At 41.3% G+C, this 25,262-nt stretch overlaps 1 protein-coding gene across 1 annotated transcript in view; it reads right to left on the bottom strand.

Annotated features, from left to right (window-relative positions):
* Positions 1 to 25,262, bottom strand: part of LOC131894796 (carcinoembryonic antigen-related cell adhesion molecule 1-like) — a 50,873-nt gene that overhangs the window by 19,439 nt on the left and 6,172 nt on the right. Inside the window, exons 2-3 of the mRNA XM_059245115.1 lie at positions 24,912 to 25,187; positions 16,723 to 16,998 (exon numbers count right to left, since the gene is read on the bottom strand). Coding sequence (XP_059101098.1) covers positions 16,723 to 16,998; positions 24,912 to 25,187 — 552 coding nt within the window. The remainder of the gene's footprint in view (positions 1 to 16,722; positions 16,999 to 24,911; positions 25,188 to 25,262) is intronic.

Here is a 25,262-nt window from a genome sequence, read left to right as displayed (position 1 = left end):
TGTCCTCAGACAGCTTCAGCCTGTCCTCTTCTGAGAGGCTTTGATCATTTATCCTCCACAGGTAGGCTGTATTCTGAGTCTTAGGCTCACACATTAACGCTAATGAGTCCTCACCGTCCATGGGATTGGAATTGTTGGTTGTGATGTTGGGCTTCGGTAGCAGTGCTGTGCTGACCACAGAGAGATGATTGTCCTGTGTGGTACTCCTGATTCTTGCAAAGGCCTCTTATAACCAGAGACAGTCCCTTAACTTCCAGCCAACCCAGATCCTTAACAAATCAGGCAGGCTAGCCTCAGTGTTCTGGGCTCTGCTGACTTCCCATGGGAGACCTGGATTTGGGGGATGTGGGGATGCAGGGTGGCTTGGGAAAGAGGGCTAAGGGTGGGAGGAGGGAGCAGGGGAGATCTGTGGATAGTATGTGGAGTGAGTAGAAAATTTCTTAATAAAAAAATGGAAAAAAAAGAAAAAGAATATTCAAAACAGAAAAAAAAGACAAAAAAAAGAATCAGACAGGAATCAAATTACAGGCAGAAGGAGTGGCTGAGTGCTCTGACATAATGGGGCCTCCTGTGCTGTGTATGGTAGAAGCAAGGACTTTCTCATGATAGAACTGAGCTTCAGTGTTTGGTGATGGTCAGACTCAAGACTTGGAATCAGAGACCTCATTTTATCTCCTGGTCCTCACTGACCCATTGCCTGCCTTGAGACACAAGGTTTGAGTTCCTCCAGCTACACTGACCTCCCCTGCTGAGTATAAACCAGAGCCCTCCAAGCCTTTGCTGTTCAGGGCTGGCCTACAGATAGGTTATGATTAGTCTTCCCATTGAGCTTCCCTGAGAAACCTGACAGCCTGTCAGAGATCTCACACAGCTCAGGATCTGCCTGACATTTAGGTCCAGCTGGGCCACAGGTGGGCTATTCTTGTCAGGTGTTTGATGTTGGTTGTCATGAATCAGGGAGTCCTGAATTGACGAAATGATCTAAAAGAGTGAAGGTCACTTAGTACCATTTCCATGGTGGGGAGGCTGGAGATGTGGCTGTGGACAGATAGCTTGTGTTATCCACAACCTATTGGACCCTGACTCAGTGACTGTGTTTCCTGTCTCAGTTTCCCTACAATAGGACACGTGGTAAATAATCATTGCTATGCCTGCAAGTTAACCTTACATGTGAACAATGACCTGACCTTCCACCAAGCAGTGTCTATTAGTGTTTGCCTGCAGGAAATAATCCCTAGGCGGGACCCCAAGGGGCAAGTCCTCACCATCAATGGGATTGGAATTGTTGGTTGTGATATTGGGCTTGGGTAGTGGTGCTGTGCTAACCACAGAGATGATTGCCCTGTGTGGTACTTCTGATTCTTGCAAAGGCCTCTTATAACCAGAGGCAGTCCCTTAACTTCCAGCCAACCCAGACCCCTAACGAATCAGGCAGGAAGCAAATTAGAGGCAGATGGAGTGGCTGAGTGCTCAGAGATAATGGGGCCTCCTGTGCTGTGTATGGAAGAAGCAAGGACTTTCTCATGAGAGAACTGAGCTGCAGTGCTTGGTGATGGTCAGACTGAAGACTTGGAATCACAGATCTCATTTTATCTCCTGGTCCTCACTGACCCATTGCTGCCTTGAGACACAAGGTTCAGGTACCTCCAGCTATACTGACCTCTCCTGCTTTGTGTAGACCAGAGCGCTCCAAGCCTTTGCTGTTCAGGGCTCTCCTACAGATAGGTTATGATTAGTCTTCCCTTTGAGATTCCCTGAGAAACCTGACAGCCTGTCTGAGATCTCACACAGCTCAGGATCTGGCTGACATTTAGGTCCACCTGGGTCACAGGTGGGCTATTCTTGTCAGGTGTTTGATGTTGATTGACATGAATCTGGGAGCCATATAATATTCCTGAGTCTATGAAATGATCTAGAAGAGTGAAGGCCACCTAGTAGGTGTCCATGATGGGGACCTGGAGATGTGGTTTTGGACAGATAGCTTGTGCCACTGATGGCCTATGTGACCCTGACTCAATGACTGTGTTTGCTGTCTCACTTTTTATATAATAGGACACAAGGTAAATGATCATTGTTAGGCCCGCAAATTAACCTTAAATGTGAACAGTGATCTGACCTTCCACCAAGCAGTGTCTACTAGTATTTCCTGCAGGAAATAATCCCTGGACTGCGGTGGGAGAGATGGCTCAGTGGTTAAGAGCACTGGCAGCTCTTCTAGAGGTCCTGAGTTCAATTCCCAGCAACCAAATGGTGGCTTACAACCATCTATAATGAAATATGGTGTCCCTTTCTGGTGTGCAGGCAGAACACTTTATAATAAATAAATAAATAAATAAATAAATAAATAAATAAATAAATAAATAAAAGAAGTCTAAACCGACTGTGGGAAGGAAACACCAAGGAGCTATTGGTAGCAATATGTAAATTTCACATTGGAAAGAGGTGCAGGTAGAAGTAACCAATAGTTAATTGTAGTCAATGGCAGTGTATATTTCAGAGTAGACAAGAAAAATTTCCAATGTTTCACCATAACAAATGGGAGATAAAAGTGTAGCGGGTGTTAAATAGTTGACTTAATCATTCTGTCTTGTACACAGACATAAAAAATCACACTCTATTTGTACAGACTAAGTACAGTTGGGAGGCCATTTAAAGCTCTATTATCAAGTAATAGGCCAAGGATCAAAATAGTGGAAAGATCATTTTCAAGTGCCAAAAAATGTTACATATTGTACATCTGAATGTGGGCCAAAATATAAAAAAAAAAAACTCTCACAGTTCAACAATAGTAACAATAAAACCACAAGCAGCTCAATCCAAAGAGAAGGAAAAGCCCTGACATTCCTTTTAAAGAAAGAGGAACAGATGACCAATAAAGACAGGCTGCTTAGTTTTTGTCTATTTGACAGACAAAATTCACATGGGAAGAGAAAACCTCAGTTGAGGTATCACCTCCATCACAATGGCTGGCAAGGCATTTTCTTAATTACTGTTTGGTGGAGAAGGACCCAGTGCTATCCCCTTGCAGATAGCCCTTTTCTTATGGGCTCTGTAAGAAAAGCAGCTGAGCAAGTTGTGGGAGCAAATCAGGAAGCTTTCCCCAGTGTTCTTGCCTGCACTCCCCTCAATGACTGACCCTGATCAAGACATTTAAGCCAAATAACCCCTAACTGCCAAGTTGGTTTGGGTTGTGGCATTTCATCACAGTAACTGGAAAGCTATCTAGGACAACACATAAAGAATGCTATGGGAGTCGGGGGTGGTGGCACACGCCTTTAATCCCAGCACTAGGGAGGCAGAAGCAGGCAGATTTCTGCGAGTTTGAGGCCAGCCAGGTCTACAGAGGGAGATTCAGCACAGGCACCAAAACTACACAGAGAAACCCTGTCTGAAAAAACTCAAATATAAAAAAAAGAAAGAAATGTTATAGAGTTATTTGTAGTGGCACATGACTTTAATCCAGTACTCAGGAGGCAGAGGCAGGTGTATCTCTGTGAGTTCCATGCCAGACTGGTCTGCAGAGTGAGTTCCAGACAACCAGGGATATACAGAGAAACCCTGTCTCAAAAACCCAAACATGAAAAACAGAAAAAAGAAATGCTTATGGCCAGGCATGGTGGTGCACACCTTTGATCCCATTACTCTGGGAATTCCAGACTGGCCAGCTGGGAGTATATAGTGAGACCCTGTCTCACAACCAAAAAAACAAAACATGCTTAGCACCAGTAGTCATTGCAAAAATGCACAATATTGGCCGACCTAAACTGTACATACTTAAGGATAAGTCATATATAAATTATAAGCTATTAAAGATAGTTATTAGGATACAAGTTAAAACTTGTTCATCTTATAAATGATCAAATTCTCTATACAAAACTATGTTTAGAAACAGGCTAAATATGCTGAATATTAGCATAATAAATTCCTTACTTCACCCATGACATTTAAAAAATGTTTAAGCTTCCCACTTAAACTATGCCACGCCTCTTACAACCAGGAATTAGTCCAAATTATACTTTAAGGTCATTTAGATTATATTTCCATTTACCAGGTCTAAAGATAGTTTGGCTTGCTATCCAATTTCAAATAAAAGATAGCTTACCAAACAGAGTTCAGAATAAGCTTTTACTATTCCTTCCTTAAAAGAAATTCACTTTACATTGGCTTTTCTCAATAATCAATCACTTATGTCTAATGACTAATTAAATACATAAATGCTTTTGTGGTAAAATTTTCATAAGGGTATGAAAGTTTAGATATAGAGACCATTTAGGAAAGTTAAGAAAATAACTTATGATATATGAATTGCCAGTTATTGGGATAGATAAATATAACATATAAACATCTAGATATGGTATAAATGATACTCATGTCTCAGTAAATAACCTAGAGATACTGAGGATGTATACCTAAGTTAGAACTATGGATAAAGTTTTTACTGAGATCTGAGATCTGAGATATATAGGCTTTAGATATAGACTTATGTATGCATTAATACATTAGTCTACAGACGTCCCCCAGAAGAGACCTGGGGCTAATAAAAGGCCATAGCTCCTCTGCTGTATAAGGTATAATAATTGTCCTAGGAATGATTGATCCTGACTTTACTGGGAAAATTAAGATTATTGTAAACCTCCTACAAAAACAATTCAGATTCTACAGGGCAGCACCTAAAGTAGCTGCCAGTTTGGATTCTAGTGTTATGGTCTTCTGGGTTCAGGAAATTAAATATTCCAGACCAACTAAACCCTTAAAATACAGGGAAAGAAAATAATTGACTTGCTAGACATAAGCACAGACATTTCTTACATTTTAGAAAATGATTGACCAATACTTAAGACAATTATTATTCCTTCATCTCATATAGGTCTAGGTCAAGCTAATATTGTAACCAAAATCTCAGAAATATTAAAATGGTCAGACAGGTAAAATTATGGCCTATTCTGCCCACAGGCATCCCCTTTATACCTAACACTCTGTGGGGAAGAGACATGCTGCAATTAATTTGTGTATCATTAATATCTGCTATGGACTAATATCAGCTGAAATGCTATAGATGAATGTTTAACTTAAAAGAACTTGGGTAAACAAACAAAAGGCATAATTGAGCCCATTATTCTAGAAATTATAAATAATAGACATGGCCTAGGGTATCAAAATTAATCTGAGGCACCACTGTTCACTGCTGACCCCACTACTTGGAAATCTGATGCTCCTATCTGGGTTACACAATGGACTTTGAATGCTGAGAGAATTTTAGCTGCTACTTGTCTGGTGGAAGAGAAACTTAAAAATAGGGCATATAAAGCCTCCCACCAGCCCTTGAGTCACCCCAATATTTGCTGGTTAGAAAAAGTCAGGCTTACAGGCTGTTACAAGACCTTAAAAAATTAAATGAACATTTTTGGAGCCAAGGGGAGCTTCACAATCTAGTTTGCCATCTCCCACTGCCACCCCTAGAATTCAAAACATAATTGTCATGGACTTACAAGATTGCTTCTTCACCCTACATTCTCACCCTAAACATTGTCAGCATTTCACTTTAAGCTTGCCTTCTAACCTGACAAAATGGAAGTCAAAAGCTGACATGCAGAGCAGGAAATATGTGTTCTGTTTATCCAGAACACATTGATTGAGCTGAGTCCCTCATCATATATACAGATTAACTATCAGAACTATCTGTAAATTATAGTTTCCTCACTGTCCCCCAACCCAATTTATATATATATAGATAGATAGATAGATAGATAGATAGATATATGTATATATATATAGATAGATAGATAGATATATAGATATAGATATATATATGAGTGTGTGTGTGACTGTGTTTGTGTATATATAGATATAGATATAGATATATTGAAATACATTTATTACACAGGTGACGTTATATTTATAACAAACTATAAAATATATGAGTCTGTAGACAGGCAGATAAGTCTATGCTAGGTACTTTCTTTTTTTTTTAATTTTTATTTTGCAATACAATTCAGTTCTACATATCTGCCACAGATTCCCTTGTTCTCCCCCCTCCTGCCCCCCTCACCTTCCCCCCAGCCCGCCCCCCATTCCCATCTCCTCCAGGGCAAAGCCTTACCCGCAGACTGACATCAACCTGGTAGACTCAGTCCAGGTAGGTCCAGTCCCCTCCTCCCAGGCCAAGCCAAGTGACCCTGCATAGGCCCCAGGTTTCAAACAGCCGACTCATGCAATGAGCACAGGACCCGGTCCCACTGCCTGGATGCCTCCCAAACAGATCAGGCCAATCAACTGTCTCACCCACTCAGAGGGCCTGATCCAGTTGGTGACCCCTCAGGCATTGGTTCATATTTTATGTGTTTCCGTTCGTTTGGCTATTTGTCTCTGTGCTTTATCCAACCTTGGTCTCAACAATTCTCGCTCATATAAACCCTCCTCATTCTTGCTAATTGGACTCCCAGAAATCCACCCGGGGCCTAGTCATGGATCTCTGCATCCAGATCCCTCAGTAGTTGGATGAGGTTTCTAGCATGACAATTAGGGTGTTTGGCCATCCCATCATCAGAGTAGGTCAGTTCGGGCTGTCTCTCGACCATTGCCAGCAGTCTGTTGTGGGGGTATCTTTGTGGATTTCTGTGGGCCTCTCTAGCACTTTGCTTCTTCCTATTCTCATGTGGTCTTCATTTACCATGGTCTCCTATTCCTTGTTCTCCCTCTCTGTTGTTGATCCAGCTGGGATCTCCCGCTCCCCCAAGCTCTCTTTCCCTCCACCCTCGCGCTTCAGTACCCCCACTCATGTCCAGGCTGTTCATGTAGATCTCATTCCATTTCTCTGTCATTGGGTGATCCCCGTGTCTTTCTTGGGGTCCTGTTTTCCAGGTAGCCTCCCTGGTGATGTGAGTAGCAGTCCAGTCATCCTTGTTCCACATCTAGTATCCTCCTATGAGTGAGTACATACCATGTTTGTCTTTCTGAGTCTGGGTTACCTCACTCAGGATGATTTTTTTCTAGATCCATCCATTTGTCTGCAAACCTCATGATGTCATTGTTTTTCTCTGCTGAGTAGTATTCCATTCTGTATATGCACCACATTTTGTTTATCCATTCTTCAGTTGAAGGGCATCTAGGTTGTTTCCATGTTCTGGCTATTACAAACAATGCTGATATGAACATAGCTGAACAAGTGCTCTTGTGGTGTGGTTGAGCATTCCTTGGGTATATGCCCAAGAGTGGTATAGCTGGATCTTGGGGGAGAAGGATTCCCAATTTTCTAAGAAAGCGTCATATTGATTTCCAAAGTGGTTGTACAAGCTTGCATTCCCACCAGCAGTGGAGGAGAGTTCCCCTAGCTCCACATCCTCTCCATCATAAGGTGTCTTCAGTGTTTTTGATCTTAGCCATTCTGACAGGCGTAAGGTGGTATCTCAGAGTTGTTTTGATTTGCATTTCCCTGATGATTAGGGATATTGAGCAATTCCTTAAATGTCTTTCAGCCATTTGAGTTTCCTCTGTTGAGAATTCTCTGTTTAGTTCTATAGCCCATTTCTTAACTGGACTGTTGGGCATTTTGATGTCTAATTTCTTGAGTTCCTTATATATTCTGGATATCAGTCCTCTGTCAGATGTGGGGTTGGTGAAGATCTTTTCCCATTCTGTAGGCTGTCGCTTTGCCTTGTTGACCGTATCCTTTGCTGTACAAAAGCTTCTCAGTTTCAAGAGGTCCCATTGATTGATTGTTTCCCTCAGTGTCTGTGCTACTGGTGGTCTATTTAGGAAGTGGTCTCCTATGCCAATGCGTTCAAGACTACTTCCTACTTTCTCTTCTTATGCTAGGTACTTTCTAATGTCTGTCCAACAATTACAAATTCTCTCCCTATGGAAATTCACCCATGAGGCCTATGTCCTTATGATTTATGGGTATGAAATAAAGAAATAATATACCATTTATTCCACTGCTTTAAAGTTTTAAGAAGGCCTAGAGCTCATAATTGGACAAAAGCCTTATTATATTTCAAGAGCTCTTAACAATTGGTGCTTAATGTTTCATATCTCCCACTATAGGCATCCCTTATTATCCACAGGCCAAGCCACAAAGTTACACCTAAGCCTCCAGAACCTTCTCACTTGTATTTGTAAAGGTCCTGATGTTTTCATAATATCAAAAAGTGGATATGCTTACGTGTTTTCACAGGATACTGACCCATCTTTATGAATCCTGGATTGCCTGATCATGCCATACACTAGGCCGCTGCAGGACAAAGATGCTCTAAAGCTGCCAGTCTGAAAGAGGCTTATATTTACCTCTAGATTCTTAAATATTGAGCTGTGACTTTATGAATAAATTGATACAATTCCAGATCTTTTTGATGAACTCTGTTCATCAATTATATCAAAACTTGTAGAAATATGATTAGAAATAATCCTGTCCTAAATGAATTTTTATTAATTTTGACCAAAGATAATCAGGACTTGAGATATATTATAAAAGAAACATTTCAGATTTCATTCTCTGACTAGCCTACTGTTTTATTGGGATTCCAAAGATTCATAATCTTGCTCTGACAAATCACCACTATTATCATATTGCTAATATGTCTAAAGATTTTGTCTATTTAAGGAATGCAACCTGACTACAGTTTATGTCTTCCACTTACAAATTCTCTTTTTCTTCTCTAGGACGGGGGATCTTTCCCTCTCTCCCTGGCCTGATATCCTCTTCTCTCATCTGGTAAGCCATGCACTTAATATTCCATAGGTACACTTAAGAGAAAAAGTTTCCTCCTTAAAACTCCTCAAGTGCATGTTTTAATACATATATTTGTTTCCAGCAGAAATTCTGATGATTTAAAGAGTCATCCTCTGGACCACAGATATGCTGTCTAGCTGCAGGTCTGCACCACATCCTCCATCCTCCAGCCCACATGGATGTGCTGTCCAGCTCAGCCCTGCATCATGCCCTCCAGCACATGAGACAGAAAATCCTGCTACCCATGTCTTACCCTGCAGAGCCTGAAACAGCCTGCTCTTCCTGGGTTTCCACTGCATTTCAGCCTTCAAGACCCTTAACTTCAGACCCATATCAGCAGGAAGTAACCATGAATGACTTCTACAGCCCCGTTGTGACTTACCCCTCTTTCAGTGCTGAATTCCCCAGCCCAAGGGCTGGACTGCCCTTAAAAAACATTCTATTATTAATTCTATAAATTCTGCCCATGATCCTGAAATGTATATACTATCAGATTTTTCTCCTCAAGTACTTCTGACACTGTTCTGTATATAAGTCTTGCTATGTATACAAGATACATAATCTGTAGCACAGATTATTATAGTCCTCCCATAGCTAAATGGGTCAATATTGCCTTGATTACAAATTTTAATTATTAGGTCAGTTTTAACTGCAGCCTTGGTCCCACAGGTGCTCATGACTAACTCAAGTAACTCCTTATCTAACAATGCCTCTTTTAAATACAGTTTAACCAAATTAATACCACTAATCAGAGACTGATAGAGATATCTTCCAAACTAATCATTTTTATTTGATAAGTCACAATTATAATAATTAGACACATTTGAACATATTATGCTATACTAGCTAATGATAGATTTTTATGGTACTCCTCTGCACCCTTCTTGGGACATAGATATTCTGATTATGTACAACTACACCTATTAGATGACTAAACTAATTCTCAGCTTGCCATCTACAGAGATTATTGATTATAAATATTAATTAACCATTACTTTTCATTTTTCAAGTCATCTCCATATTTAATTTTTTCATGTTTTTCTCTACCCTAGAGAGAATTAAACATTCCCTTTTTTTAATAAGTGAAAACATTTATTGATTGGGTTTATGACTGAATACCTCAGACACGTGGGGAAACTGAGAGGTATAAGGAGACTTAGAGGATGATTTTGAGGAGAGAACTTGAAGAAGAGATGGAAGATGAGGAAGAGCCAGATAGGGAAATACAAGATGAGTAAGGCCAAGATGAGAAGGCCCTGTGGAGGCAGAGTTAAGATGAGAGAATTAAGATAGAACTTAGAGGGGACAGTAGATACATATAGAGAAAAATCAGGCAAGACAGGAGCTAGGCAGGAGAACAGCACTGTAGCTCTGTAGACAGGATTTTATCCCAGATGAATAAAGTTGACAGACAAAGAAAAGAGCTTGGTTTCTTCAGATATATTTCCAAAAAATAATTGTCAGTGTTTACAGGCTTCTCTTCTTGGCTCCTGGGAAAAATATTACTAAGGTGGGTCCTTAATAATATTTGAGAATAACTCCTCTATGTTTTGTACCACCATGGCTTAAAGTTATATTTCAACAACAACAAAAATTAGAATCTACAATCTCATGGAAACTGAATAGTGCTCAACATATTCACCAATCGGTCAAGGAGGAAGTAAAGAAAGAATTAAAGACTTCCTAGAATTCAATGAAAATGAATGTACAACATACCTAAACTTATGGGACACTATGAAAGCACTGTTAAAAGGAAAATTCAAAGCACTGAATGCCCACATAAAGAAGTTGGAGAAATCTCACACCTGATTTAACACCACACCTGAAAGCTCTGGAACAAAAAGTAGCAAACTCACATGGAAGGAATAGACGCCGGCAAATAATCAAATTGAGAGCTGAAGTCAATAAAATAGAAACAAAGAGAACAATACAAAGAATCAATAAAACAAAGAGCTGGTTCTTTCAGAATATCAACAAGAGAGACAAGCCTTTCCCCAAACTAACCAAAATGCACAAAGAGAGCATCCAAAAAAACAAAATCAGAATTGAAAAGGGATACATGAAAACAAAAAATGAGAAAATCCAGAGAATCATAAAATCATTCCTCAAAATCCCTTCTCTACAAAATTGGAAAATCTAAAAAAAATGTACATTTTTTCTGGATAGGTACCATATACCAAAATTACCTCAAGACCAGATAAACAATTTAAATAGACCTATAATGCTTAAGAAACTAGAAATGGTCATTAAATCTCCCAAGCAGAAAAAGCCCAGGACCAGAATTCTACTAGATTTTCAAAGCAGAGCTAATACCCATATTCTTCAAATTGTTCCACATAACAGAAACAGAAGGAACATTTCCAAACTCTTTTTACAAGGCTACAGTCACCCTGATACACAAACCACACAAAGATGCAACAAAGAAAGAGAATTGCACACCAATCTCCCTCATGAACATTGATGCAAAAATTCTCAATAAAATCTGGCAAATTGAATTCAAGAAGGGAGTAAAATATATATATATATATATATATATATATATATATATATATATATATATATAGACACCATGATCAAGGAGACTTCATAGAGAGATGCAAGGATGGTTCAAAATACATAAAACTGTCAATGCAATCCACCATATAACCAAACTGAAAGAAAAAACCCACATGATCATCTCATTAAATGCTGAAAAAGCCTTTGACAAAATCCAACACCTCTTCATGACAAAGGTTTTGGGGTAATCAGGAATACATGGAAAATTCCTTAATGTAATACAGGCAAATTACAGCAATCTGACAGCCAACATCATATTAAATGGAAAAAAACACAAAGCAATTCCACTAAAATCAGGAAGAAGACAAGGCTGCCCCTCTCCCCATATTTATTCAATATAGTATTCAAAGTTCTAAGTAGAGCAATAAGACAAAAACTAAAATCAGGGGGATACAAATTGGAAAGGAAGAAGTCAAACTTTCCCTATTTGCAGAAGATACGATAGTATGCATAAGTTTTCTACCAGAAAACTCCTACAGCTGATAAACACCTTCCCACCTTGCTGGGGGAAGACTGATTGGGTGAGTTGAAGTGTGAGGATCTTAGCAAGTGTCCTTTTCACCACCCTGTGTTTCTAGGTTAGTTCTCCCTCTTCTTTCCAATCCTTGAATTCCATCAATTTCATTGAGGCATTCATGTAAAGCTGTGGGAATGTTAGACAGGGCTATTGCAATTTTGTGTGTTGAATATCCAGTGTTTCCATCTTATTCTCAGGGTCTCAGTTGTGGCAGCCATGAATAAGTGGTCTCTGGTGGCTGTGACCTAAGTGACAGAAGGCCCAGGCTATTGACTTTCATTGTACCATGTCCTCTGCAGAGACCATGGTTTCTGCAGTGGGGCAGGACAGCAAGGCAGACTCTGTAAGACCCCAAATCCCTCTGCATGGTTACTGTAGGGAACTCAGCATCAAACTTGTAGAAACACTGTTGGAACTGCACTGCAATCTAAGACATGCCTCCTTCTCTGCCTCCACAGAGATCATATCTGCATGTGTCCTGAGGGCTTTCCCAGGCTCACCTTCACAAGTATATTCCTCCACTAAAAACTTGCTTGTCTCAGCCCTTCATGGTCCAATCCTGGAGGATGAAATCTAGTAAATTACCAGGTTTAGAAACTTTGCATCAGACCCCCCCCATTTTTTCTCTCCCATTTTTATTTAGTAGCTAGGTTAAAGTGGTTTCACCTTTTGTATAACATGTGTCTCCCCACACTCCTTATTATCAATGCCGTCCTCACCTCTTTACTCCTTGTTGTGACCATTTGGGGTTCAAATCTCACCAGTCTGCTCAAGAGTGATTATTAATGCTAATGTTGACCAAGGTGGTATGGTATTTATGATATGGCTGGCCCTGTATTTGTATCTGGTTTCATCTATATGATGAGTCTGTCACATAGAAATTATTTCCATTCAGAGGATGAAAAACTGGAGCTTAAAGTGGTTTTCAAAAATTACTTAAATCTGTATGGTTAATCAGAGATAGACCAGGCTACCTGGCTTCAAGGTTAACACTAGTGGTAGGAATAATTGCAGCAACATGTTTTTCTTTCTCTGTGTGTGGTATTTTGCCAAAAAAGATTACTTGATTATTATATTAAGTCTTTAAAAACTACTATAAGGCAGGTGAAGGATGTGATATAACCTAGCACCCTAGTATCAGAGTCTGAGGCAGGAGAATTGTGAATTTGAGACAAGTTTGGGTTATATAATTAGACCCTTGTCCCCTAAAATGTTCTCTCAAGCTAGTAGAAGGAGAAAACTAAAGATGAGAATGAAGATAAACAAAACAGAGTCTAGAGTAATTGCAAAAAAAGCTGATGCACCAAAAGTTGGTTCTTCAAAAATGATTAACAACATTAGCAACCTTTTCCCAGATTAACTTTGAAAAAAGCAGATGGATATTCATACAGTTTGAGACCTCACCATCCATTCTCAAGAATATGAAGAATTTCAAGAGCACTCAGTAGTTATATGCTAACTGTTGTGTGGCCTAGATGAAATAGAGAAATTCCTACAAACTTGAATTCTTTAGAGATGGAATTGTGAAAGAAACAAAATCAAATAGCCATATAACCAATAAGATTGAATCAACAAAAAATTGACAAAATTTCACAGACTTTGACAAGAAAAAAACACTGAAACTGGATCGAAGCCCAGCTTAGTGTAACAAAAGCCATACATGGAAACCCACAGCCAACATCATATGCAGTGGGGAGACTGACAGCTTTCTTTCTAAGATCAGGAAGAACACAAGATGCTGCTGTGACCACTTCTGTTCAAGAGACCTCTAGGAGTGCTACACAGAGCCATTAGGCTAGACAATGAAATGAAGGTACCCAATTATGAGGTGCTAAAGATACTGTAGATGACAGGAACTTGTTCATAGAAAATCCTGAACATTCTACAGAAAGTTCTCAGAACTACATGAGCAAAATTAGTAAATTGGTTGGCTAATGAAATGAAAAAGCCCAAGTGAGCTGTATTTCTGTATACTGCTATTGGCCATGAACAATATGATTTTTGTTTTTCCTGGCAGTAATGCAGCTTGAACCTAGGGCCTCATGCATGCCCAGCAAGTGTTCAGCCCCTGAGCAATAAATAGTCCCAGCCATAACAGTGAACAATTGGAAAGGAAATGAAGAAAGTATTTATTTATGAAAGCACCAAAAAGAATAAAATACTTAGAATTAACTCCACCAAGGAGATAAAAGACTTGCACTCAGAAAACTACCAAATAAGAGATGATGAAAGAAGACAAGAAATGACAGCCATAGGGGTTGATGGGTTGGAAGACTTAATCTCATTATTACTGTTGTTTTGCAGTACTGGGATTGAACCCAGGGCTTTGTGCATGGTATGCAATGCACTACCACTGAGCTATACTCTAAGCTCTGCCTTCTAATTTTTATTTAGAAACAGGATATCACTAAATTAATCAGGCTGGCCCTGAATTGGTTGTAGTAGGCACTTTTAGAAGTTGGTACTCCTGCCTCAACTTCTTGAGTGGCTGAGACTTTTTTTAATAGATGACAATATCCCTGAATGTACTCTATCAGTTCTATGCATATCAGATCAAAACCCCAGTGGCATTTTGCACAGAAATAGCAAAGTCCATTCTAGCTGTCCTGAAACTCACTATATAGATCAAGCTGGCTTCAAACTGCTTGTCTCTGCTCCAAAGAGCTGGGGTTAGAGGCAAGCACCACCATACCTGGCCTTAAAAGTATCTTGAAAAAAACAAGAATAAAATTGCAGGTCATCCTACATGATTTCATAATTTTAGTACAAAGTTGCAACAATCAAAATAGTCTACTGCTGACATAAAGGCAGACATACAGATCAGTAATATAGAATTGGAAAGCCCAGAACTGCTCATGCACACTGGCCATGATTAAATTAAAGATTAGTTGAAATGATCACTATGTGTATTTATGGGGCACAGTTTTGCATATATATTATCATGTGTGTCAGATATGCACAGTTGGCATATCCAGCATTTCATCTGTCACTTTTTATGTTTGTTAAAAACATACATTTCTGCTGGCTCTTTTGAATTAATTGGTGTGAAACAGAGTTGTCCTATTGAGTTACAGAACGTGGAAGGCATTGTTGCTGTCCATCTGACCCTCTGTGACCAGATGAGTTTTGATTAGGCTGCTAAGACTGCACAACGTTGGAAGAAAAATCAGTTAAACAAGGGATGTTAGGGAGATGTAATATCCATGTAAAAGAATGAAGTTAAGCTTTCACCTAACAACATATACAAATCAACTCTACATGGATCAAAGATCTAACATGGATCAGAGCTGAAAGTCATCAGACTTTTAGGAGACAGGATGAAAGCACCTTGAAATTGGATTTCAAATGTTGTCTTTGTTATGATGACAGATGCATCATATGGGCCTTTTGGCTGCTTACATGCCTCTATACCACATGCATGTTTTCTACATGAGGAGGACAGAAGAGGGTGTTGAATTCCTTGGAACTTCAGTTACAGACAGTAATAAGCTGCCATGTGGGTGCTGGGAATTGATCCCCTGTTCTTTGGAAGAGCTGCTAGGGCTCTGAACTATTGAGCTATCTCTCCATGCATTTGGTTTATTATGGGACTGGAGATCTAGCTCAATAGTTAAGAATCAAACACACACACACACACACACACACACACACACACACACACACACATACTACTACTACTACTACTACTACTACTACTACACACCACAAAAAAACAGGTATCAGAAAAAAGGAGTCTTGTGCAAGGAGCATGAGGATAAGAAACTCAGTATATGGGCCACCAAAATGGCTCAGTTGCGAAGAGTGCCTGCTGTACTCCCTCCCAGTACCTACCCCAACTGCAACACAGATAGATATAAACGCACAAACAATGTGGGCCAGTGAGATGGCTTACCAGATAAAGGGCTTGCTCACCTACCTTAGTTCAATTCTCTGTCCCCAGAGAACTGGCCCCCAAAAAAAATTGTCCTATGACCTCCACACACTAGAGGGGAATAACCATGCAAAGTGAATAAATATGCAAACATAGTAAGAAACTCAATAGTGGTCCTTTCTATCTATGAATTTTATATTTATGGATCAAAACCTTGGAAACAAACTACTTGAAAAAGTATGTCTGGAATGAAAAGTGTATTGTTTCCTCCTATCTTTGTGCTGTATTCAACAGAATAAGACTAGGGTCTATGCAGTATTCATATTAGGTATTGGAAATAATCTAAAGAAAATTTGATTGTGTGGTATGGGATGTAGCGGAACATGAATATTTTACTAGATTCTGAGGGTGGTCTGTGTGTCTGACTCAGACCCTAAACTCTTAATCACTTTGCATTTCTATTTGCTATATTAACATCTATTGTTGTTATTATTGTCCGGGTCTCACAATGTAATCTGGCCTGTCCTTGTGCTTCCTTTTTTTTTTAAGAGATTTTCTATTCATTTCACATACCAACCACAGTTTCCCCTTTCCTCATTCCCCCAGTTCACCAGTGTTCCCACCCAATACAACCCTATTCCCACCTCCTCCAAGGCAATGTCTCCCATGGGGAGTCAGCAGAGCCTAGTCCATTCAGTTGAGTGGCCTTGTACTTCTATGCCTCCTGCTTCATGTTCTCTCTTTTGAGACAGGGTCTCACTATGTAGCTCTGACTAACCTGAAACTGGTACAAGACCAGGGTGGTTGGGAACTCATAGAGTCCAACTGTCTCTGCCTCTGGTGTGCTGGGATTAAAGGCATGCAGCACTGTGTTCAGCTTGCTTGGTGTGTTATCATGAGATTAGCATGCATCCATCACCAAGCTGGCTGTGTTTGTATCTTGAGCCATGTTTTTCTCCTTGTGACTTTGACCCATTCTGCACTCTGTTGACAAAGAAACTGCCCCCACCCTGAAAGCTATGGAGTAACAAGGGAGGAGAGGTCACTCACCTATTATGTCCACCAGGATGGGGTCACTCCTCTTGGAACTGACTTGATTGGATACTTCACACTGATAGTCCCCAGAATGCGAACTCCTGGCAGGGACTATTTCGAGGGTGCTGTTGTTCAGGGACAGCTTCGTCCTATTCGTGATCCTCAGACTGTGGCCTTTGAAGAGCCAATGGATTGAGATCCCAGTGTCGTTTGACAAGCACTTCAGGAACACAGAGGTCAGGTCTTTGACCGTGGTGTTGGTGAATTGGATGGAGGGTTTAGTCACTGGTTCTGTGAATAAACAGTGGAGGGGATCAGCTGAGAGTCCTTCACCCTCAGAGATCTCAGCCAGCTCCCAGAGCACATACAATGAAGGGACCCTCTGCAAGATCACATGTTTAAGATATAGTCTGTGAAGAAAGAGCTGAATCTTACTCCTATGAAATGACACACAGTGACCCTGACTCAGGGTATTTGTGTAGATTCCACACTGGGAGCCTCTTCAGCACACATGTCTAGAAATCTCAACGGGGGGAGGAATGTATTTCCCAATGATATTTGTGTAAATTCTTGCTCACATTTTCTGTGAGCATGAACAGTCAGATCCTGCCTTTATGAAATAGCCTTTTAATTTTTATTAAAGAATTAGTCATAGGGTTAAGATGGCCTAGCTAAACTTAAAGGTGTTAAAGGCTAGACCTCAGGACTGGGAGAAATCCTTAACTGAAGAATTTCTGTTTGTAGAAAAATTGTATTTCCTGCCCCAATGGATATGGATTAAATACTACAGAGAAGAAGTGAATAGTCACAATGCTGACCACAGCCTGCCACTCTAATGCTCAGTACTAATATTTTTTGGGACAGGGTCTCACTGTACAGTTCTGGCTAGCTTGGAACTTGCTATGCAGACCAGGCTGCCTCAAGGTCACACTATCTATGTGCCTCTTCCTCCTCAGTGTTGGCATCAAAGGTGTGCACAACCATGATCAGCCGATATTTGTTTTTTGAACCTTGAGAAGAGTAAGCAAAAGAATGTCATCAACTGTCAGAGACATAGTTCACCCTGACTCAGAACATGGCTCCTAGGCACCTTCTCCACCCACTCTTTCCATCCCATGGAGTCAGAGCTGAGCCAGGCATCCACCCATGAGACAGGAGTAGACCAGGGAGCAGAGGTCTAGTCCCCATCTGTGGGGAATTTTCTCCTCCAATTTGGAGAATAAGAATGGGAGCACAGTTGAAAGCCCTGGGTGTTCCTTGTAGGTCATGGAGGTCATAAAATGAAAATGGAGGGGACAATAAAGCTTGTGTTAGGCACAGAAAGAAATCTTGACCTTGAGGCTCTCCTAACCATGGAAAGTCCCTCACATAACTAAAGACTTTCCAAGACTGGGAAAACATCCTACTCACATTGCAAGCTCCATCCCTATTGGCCAGGAACCAGAGAACCAGGAGACCATTAGACATAGGGATGGAGCAGGAGACTTGGGGGGAAGACTGAGTTTTGCTTGTTCCCATAGTCCTGGCCTGGAAATTAAATACTTCTGTCACTTCCCAGAAATCCAAAAGACTCCACTCCTAACCTGGTGCTGTTATTTCACATATCCACTTAGTAAGAACTATAATGTTCTTGACTGTGTTCTTACTGAGGACAGTGACATTTATAGACTAGGCAGGTATAAGATCCACTCTTACTAGTATTGATGTTGGGAATATAGAGCTCTTGGGAGGATGACTGGAGCTCTCCATTGACAAACCAAGAGTACTGTGCAGGTGGGTTAGCAACTGTGTGGCAGGAAATGTGAGGTTTGTCCTTGAATGGAAATGAATATTTGATGGGAATATGATCTGGACATCAGGACCATCTGGAGAAAATAGAATAAAATCACACATGATGTCAGAAGAGGGAAGGGGAAATCATAGTCTGTTAGAAGGACATAGTATCTCTTTGAGCTGTGCTTTTACCTTAGTTGAGCAGGTCCTACCCAGAGCTGGGGTGCAGATTAGCAGAAGAGTACTCATTCAGCAAGCACAAGTCCTGATCTATCTTAAGCATAACACACAAACATGCCCACTGCACACTCATGTGTACACTGAGCCTGAGTCTGGCATGTCCCCTGTTTCCATCACCCTCAACCTCTCTAGGCAGGAGAAGTCCCTGCAGCCCATTTAAGCTCAATGCTGGGCCTGTCCACATAGTCTTGGGCTGGGCCAGGATGCCCTGGCAGCCTAGATATCTGTATGGTAGGTCTGTGACATGAACCCAAGGGGACTGGGACCGATTGTGGCAGATCAAGCCCTCTGTTTTTAGGCATTTGGGGCCAGGATGAAACAGAAAATACTTACAGGTAATGTTCAGAGAGAATGGGTCCCTTTTGGAGTCCCTCACTGGGTTCCAGGTTCACATTCATAGGGTCCTGTGTCAGTCCTCACAACACTGAGTAAAGTGAGAGTCCTGTTGTCCTCAGGCAGCTTCAGCCTGTCCTTTTTTTGAGAGGCTTTGGTCATTTATCCTCCACAGGTAGGTTATATTCTGAGTCTCAGGCTCACACATTAATGCTACTGAGTCCTCACCCTCCATGGAATTGGAATTGTTTGTTGTGATGTTGGGCTTGGGTAGCAGGACTGTGCTGACCACAGAGAGATGATTGTTGTGTGTGGTACTTCTGATTCTTGCAAAGACCTCTTACAACCAGACACAGTCTCTTAACTTCCAGCCAACCCAAATCCTTAAAGAATCAGGCAGGAAGCAAATTACAGGCAGATGGAGTGGCTGAGTGTTCAGAGATAATGGGGCCTCCTGTGCTGTGTATGGGAGTAGGAAGGACTTTCTCATGAGTGAACTGAGCTGCAGTGTTTGGTGATGGTCAGACTCAAGACTTGGAATCAGAGACCTCAATTTATCTCCTGGTCCTCACTGACCCATTGCCTGCCTTGAGACACAAGGTTCAGGTCTCTCCAGCTACACTGACCTCCCCTACTGAGTGTAGACCTGAGCCCTCTCAGCCTTAGCTGTTCAGGGCTGTCCTACAGATAGGTTATGATTGAGCTTCCCTAAGAAACCTGACAACCTGTGGTATTGGTGAATTGGATAGAGGGTTTAATCACTGGTTCTGTGAATAAACAGTGAAGGGGACAAGCTGAGAGTCCTTCACCCTCAGAGATCTCAGCCAACTCACAGGGCCATAGAATGAAGGGGCCCTCTAAGATCACATGTTCAAGATCTGGTCTGTAAGGAAAGAGCTGAATCCTACTCCTACCAAGATCACCCACAGTGACCCTGACTCAGGGTATTTGTGTAGATTCTACACTGGGAACCTCTTCAGCCCAATGTCCAAAAAATCTCACGGTGGGGGGAATGTATTTCCCAATGATATTTATGGTAATTCTTGCTGACATTTTCTGGGAGTGTGAAAAGTTAGGTTGCACCTTTATGAAATAGCCTTTTATTTTTTATTTAAAAAAATTGTCATAGGGTTAAGATGACCTAGATAATCTTAAAGGTGTTAAAGGCTAGTCCTGAGGACTGGGATAAATCACTAACTGAAGAATTTCTGTTTATAGAAAAAAATGTATTTCCTGCCCCATTGATATGGATTAAACACTACAGAGAAGAATAATCACAGTGAATAATCACAGTGCCTACCACTCTAATGCTCAGTACTGATATTTTTGAGACAAGGTCTCACTGTACAATCCTAGTTCACTTGGAACTTGCTATGTAGACCAGGCTGGCCTCAAACTCACACTGTCTTCCTGCCTTCCCTCCTCAGTGCTGGCATCAAAGAAGTGTGCCACCACACTTAGCTGACATTTGTTTTTTGAACCTTGAGAAGAGTAAGCAAAAGAGCATCATCAACTGTCAGTGACATGGTTCACTCTGATTCAGAACATGGCTCCCAGACACCTTCTCTACCCACTCTTTCCATCTCATGGAGTCAGAGCTGAGCTAGGCACCCCACCCATGACACAAGAGCAGATCTGGGAGCAGAGGTCTAGTTCCCATGTGTGGGGATTATTCTCCTTCAATTTGGAGAATAAGAATGTGAGCACAGTTGAAAGCCCTGGGTGTTCCTTGTAGGTCATGGAGTTCATAAAAAAAAAATGGAGGGAACAGGAAAGCTTGTGTTAGGTACAGAAAGAAATCTTGACCTTGAGGCTCTCTTAAGCATGAAAAGTCCCTTACACATCCAAAGGCTTTCTAAGACTAGCGGAACCTCCTCATCACATTGCAAGCTCCATCCCTCTCAGCCAGAAACCAGAGAACCAGGAGGCCATTAGACATAGGGATGGAGCAGGAGGCTTGGGGGAAGACTGAGTTTTGCTTTTTCCCATAGACATGGGCTGGAAATGAAATGCTTCTGCACCTTCCCAGAAAGCTAAAAGACTCCACTCCAAACCTCGTGCTGATATTTCTGATACCCACTTACTAAAGACTCCAATGTTCTTGACCCTGACATTAATCTGGACACCTACGAATAGATGATTTTCAATGAAAAAGCCCAAACAGTACAATGGAAAAAGGAAAGGATCTTCAACAAATGGTGCTGGCATAACTGGATGTCACCATGTAGAAGACTACAAATAGATCCATATATGTCACTGTGCACAAAACTTAAGTCCAAGTGGATCAAAGACCTCAACATAAATCCAGTTATTCTAAACCTGATAGAAGAGTAAGTGGGAAGTAAGAGAAGAAGAGAAAGTCTTGAATGCATCGGCACCAGAGATTACTTCCTAAATATAACACCAGTAGCACAGACACTGAGAGCAACAATTAATCATGGGACCTCTTGAAAATGAGAAGCATTTGTAGGGCAAAGGACACGGGCAATAAGACAAAATAACAGCCTACAGAATGGGAAAATATCTTCACCAACCCCATATCTGACAGAGGGCTGATATCCAGAATATATAAAGAATTCAGGAAAATAGACATCAAAATACTGAACAGTCCAATTAAAAATGGGCTATAGAGCTAAACAGAGAATTATCAACAAAAGAAGCTCAAATGGCTGAAAGACATTTAAGGAATTGCTCAACATCCTTAGTCATCAGGGAAATGCAAATCAAAACAACAACTCTGAGATACCATCCTACACCTGTCAGAATGGCTAAGATCAAAAACAGTGCAGACAGCTTATGTTGGAGAGGATGTGGAGCACGGGGAACACTCCTCCACTGTTGGTGAGAATGCAAACTTGTACAGCCACTTTGGAAATCAGTATGGTACTTTCTCAGAAAACTGGGAATTGATCTCCCTTAAGACCCAGCGATATCACTCTTGAGCATATACCCAAGGAATGCTCAATTATACCACAAGGACACATACTCAGCTATGTTCATAGTAGCCTTATTTGTAATAGCCAGAACCTGGAAACAACCTAGATGCCCTTCAACTGAAGAATGGATAAAGAAAATGTGGTACATATACACGATGGATTACTACTCAGCAGAGAAAAACAATGACAACATGAAATTTGCAGGCAAATGGAGGGAACTAGTAAATTCATCCTGAGTGAGGTAACCCAGACTCAGAAAGACACACATGGTATGTACTCACTAATAAGAGGATACTAGATGAAAAGCAAAGGATAACCAGACTGCAACTCATATCTCCAGGGAGGCTACCTAGTAAAGAGGACCCTATGAAAGACACAGGATTGCCCAGCTATAGAAAAATGGATGAGATCTATATGAGCAAACTGGGGTTGAGAGGAGGTAATGGAGGGCAAGGGTTGGGAGAAAGAGAGCTTAGGGGAGCAGAAGGTCCTAGCTGGATCAGGAACAGAGTGGGAGAACAAGGAAAGAGATACCATGATAAATGAAGACACCACAGGAATAGGAAGATGCAGAGTGCTAGAGAGGTCCCCAGAAACCCACATAGATGACTCCACTCTAGACTACTTGCAGTGGTCGAGAGGGTGCCTGAGCTGACCTACACTGGTGATCTGATGGCCGAACACCCTAACTGTCATGATAGAACTCTCATCCAGGGACAATGGAAGCAGACACAGATTTCCTCAGCCAATCCCCAGGTGGAGTCCCAGGAGTCCAATCCAGAAGAGAGAGGAGGGATCATGTCAGCAAGAGATATCAAGACCATGATTGGAAAAAGTACAGAGACAACTGGCCAAACTATTGGAAACACATGAACTGTGTCCAATAGCTGAGAAGCCCCCATGGAACTGGATTAGGCCCTCTAGATAAGTGAGACAGTTGTGTAGCTTGAACTCTTTAGGAGGACCTCAGGCAGTGGGACCCATACCTGTCCTTACTACATGAGTTGGCTTTTTGGAACTTAGTGCCTATGCTGGGACACTTAGATCAGCCTTAGATCAGTACAGGGAGAGGGGTTTGGACCTTCCCCAACTCCAGATACCAGGCTATGCTGACTCCCCAGGGAAGACCTTGCCTTGGAGGAGGTGGGAATGAGGGGCGGGTTGGGAGGGAATGCTGGGAGGTAGGAGCAGGGAGGACAGGGGATTCCGTGGTTGAAATGTAAAATGAACAGAACATCCTTTAATAAAAAAGAAAAGAAAAAAATAAATATAAAAAATTCATTTGTGCTGGCTCTTTTGATTTTATTGCTGTGAAACAGACTTGTCTTATTGAGTTACAGAAATTGGAAGGCGTTCTTGCTGTCCATCCGACCCTTTGTGACAAGATGAGTATTGATCAGGCTGCTAAGATTCTTCAATGATGAACAAACAATCAGTTATACAAGGGATGTTGGGAAATTGGGATATCCAGGTAAAAGAATGAAGTTAAGCCTTCCCCTAACAACATATACCAATCAGCTCTACATGGATCAAAGATCAGAGCTGAAAGTCATCAGAATTTTAGGAGACAGGATGAAAGCATCTTGAAACTGAATTTCTAATGGTGTCTTTGTTATGATGCCAGATACACCATATGGGCCTTTTGGCTGCTTGTATGTCTCTGCACCACATGCATGTCTGCTATATGAGGAGAAGAAAAGAGAGTGTTGAATTCCTTGGAACTTCAGTTACACACAGTAATAAACTGCCATGTGGGTGCTGGAAATTGAAACCCTGTCCATTGAAAGAGTTGCTAGGGCTCTAAACTATTGAGCTCTCTCTCCAGTCCCATAAACCATATATATATACACACACATACTACTACACACCAGAAAAAAAAACAGTTATTAGAAAAAAGCATCTTGTGCAGGGATGTCATGCTTCAAATGTCAGCATGAGGATAAGAAACTCAGTATACGGGCCACCAAGATGGCTCATCTGGGGAGAGGGCCTGCTGAACTCACTCCCAGTACCTACCCCAACTGCCACACAGAAATAAATGCACAAACTAATGTGGGCCAGTGAAATGGCTTAGCAGATAAAGGGCTGGTTCACCCACCTGAGTTCAATCCCCTGTCCCTGGAGAACTGGCTCCCACAAATTGTCCCCTGACCTCCACTCATGGGTGTGGGACATGCACACAAAATGAATAGATATGTAAATGTAGTAAGAAACTCGTTACAGGTCCTTTCTATCTATGAATTTTATATTTATGGATCGAAACCTTGGAAACAAACTACTTGGAAAAGTTTGTCTAGAATAAAAAAGGTATTGTTTCCTCCTATCTTTGTCCTGTACTCAACACAGTAAGACTAGGGTCTATGCAGTATTCATATTAGGCATTGGAAATAATCTAAAGAAGATCTGAATATGTTGAAAGAAGTGTAGAGTAACATGAATATTTTACTAGTTTCTGAGTGTTGACTATATGACTGACTGGGTCCCTAAACTCTTAATCACTTTGCATTTCTATTTCCTCTATTGACATCTATTATTGTTATTATTGACAGGGTCTCACAATGTAATCTGAGCTGGCCTTGTACTTTTATGTCTCCTGCTTCATGCTCTCTCTCTTTTGAGACAGGGTCTCACTATGTAGCTCTGACTAACCTCAAACTGGCTACAAAACCACGGTGGTTGAGAACTCATAGAGATCCAACTGTCTCTGCCTCTGGTGTGCTGGGATTAAAGGCATGCAGCACTGTGCTCACCTTGCTTGGTGTTGTATTATGAGATTAACATGCATCTAGAACCAAGCTGGCTGTATTTGTATCTTGAGCCATGTTTTTCTCTTTTTGACTTTGACCCATTCTGTACTCTTTTGATAAAGAAACTGCCCCCACCCCAACACTATGGAGAAACAAGGGAGGTGAGTTCACTCACCTATTATGTCCAGCTGGATGGGGTCACTCCTCTTGGAACTGACTTGATTGGATACTTCACACTGATAGTCCCCGGAATGTGAACTCCTCACAGAGTACATTAGGAGGGTGCGATTGTTCTGTGACAGCTCCATCCTCTCTGTGAGCTCCACACTCTGACCTTTGAAGAACCAATGGATGGAGATCCCAGTGTCGTTTGACAAGCAGGTCAGGAACACAGAGATCATATCTTTGAATGTGGAGTTGGTGACTTGGATGGAGGGTGTAGTCACTGGCTCTGTGGAAAAATAGTGGAGAAGACCAGCTGAGAGTTCTTCACCCTCAGAGATCACATCCAGTTCACAGGGCCCCT

Source organism: Peromyscus eremicus, chromosome 1, assembly GCF_949786415.1.
Source record: "Peromyscus eremicus chromosome 1, PerEre_H2_v1, whole genome shotgun sequence".
Taxonomy (NCBI): domain Eukaryota; kingdom Metazoa; phylum Chordata; class Mammalia; order Rodentia; family Cricetidae; genus Peromyscus; species Peromyscus eremicus.
This window is presented reverse-complemented; position numbering and strand designations above follow the sequence as displayed.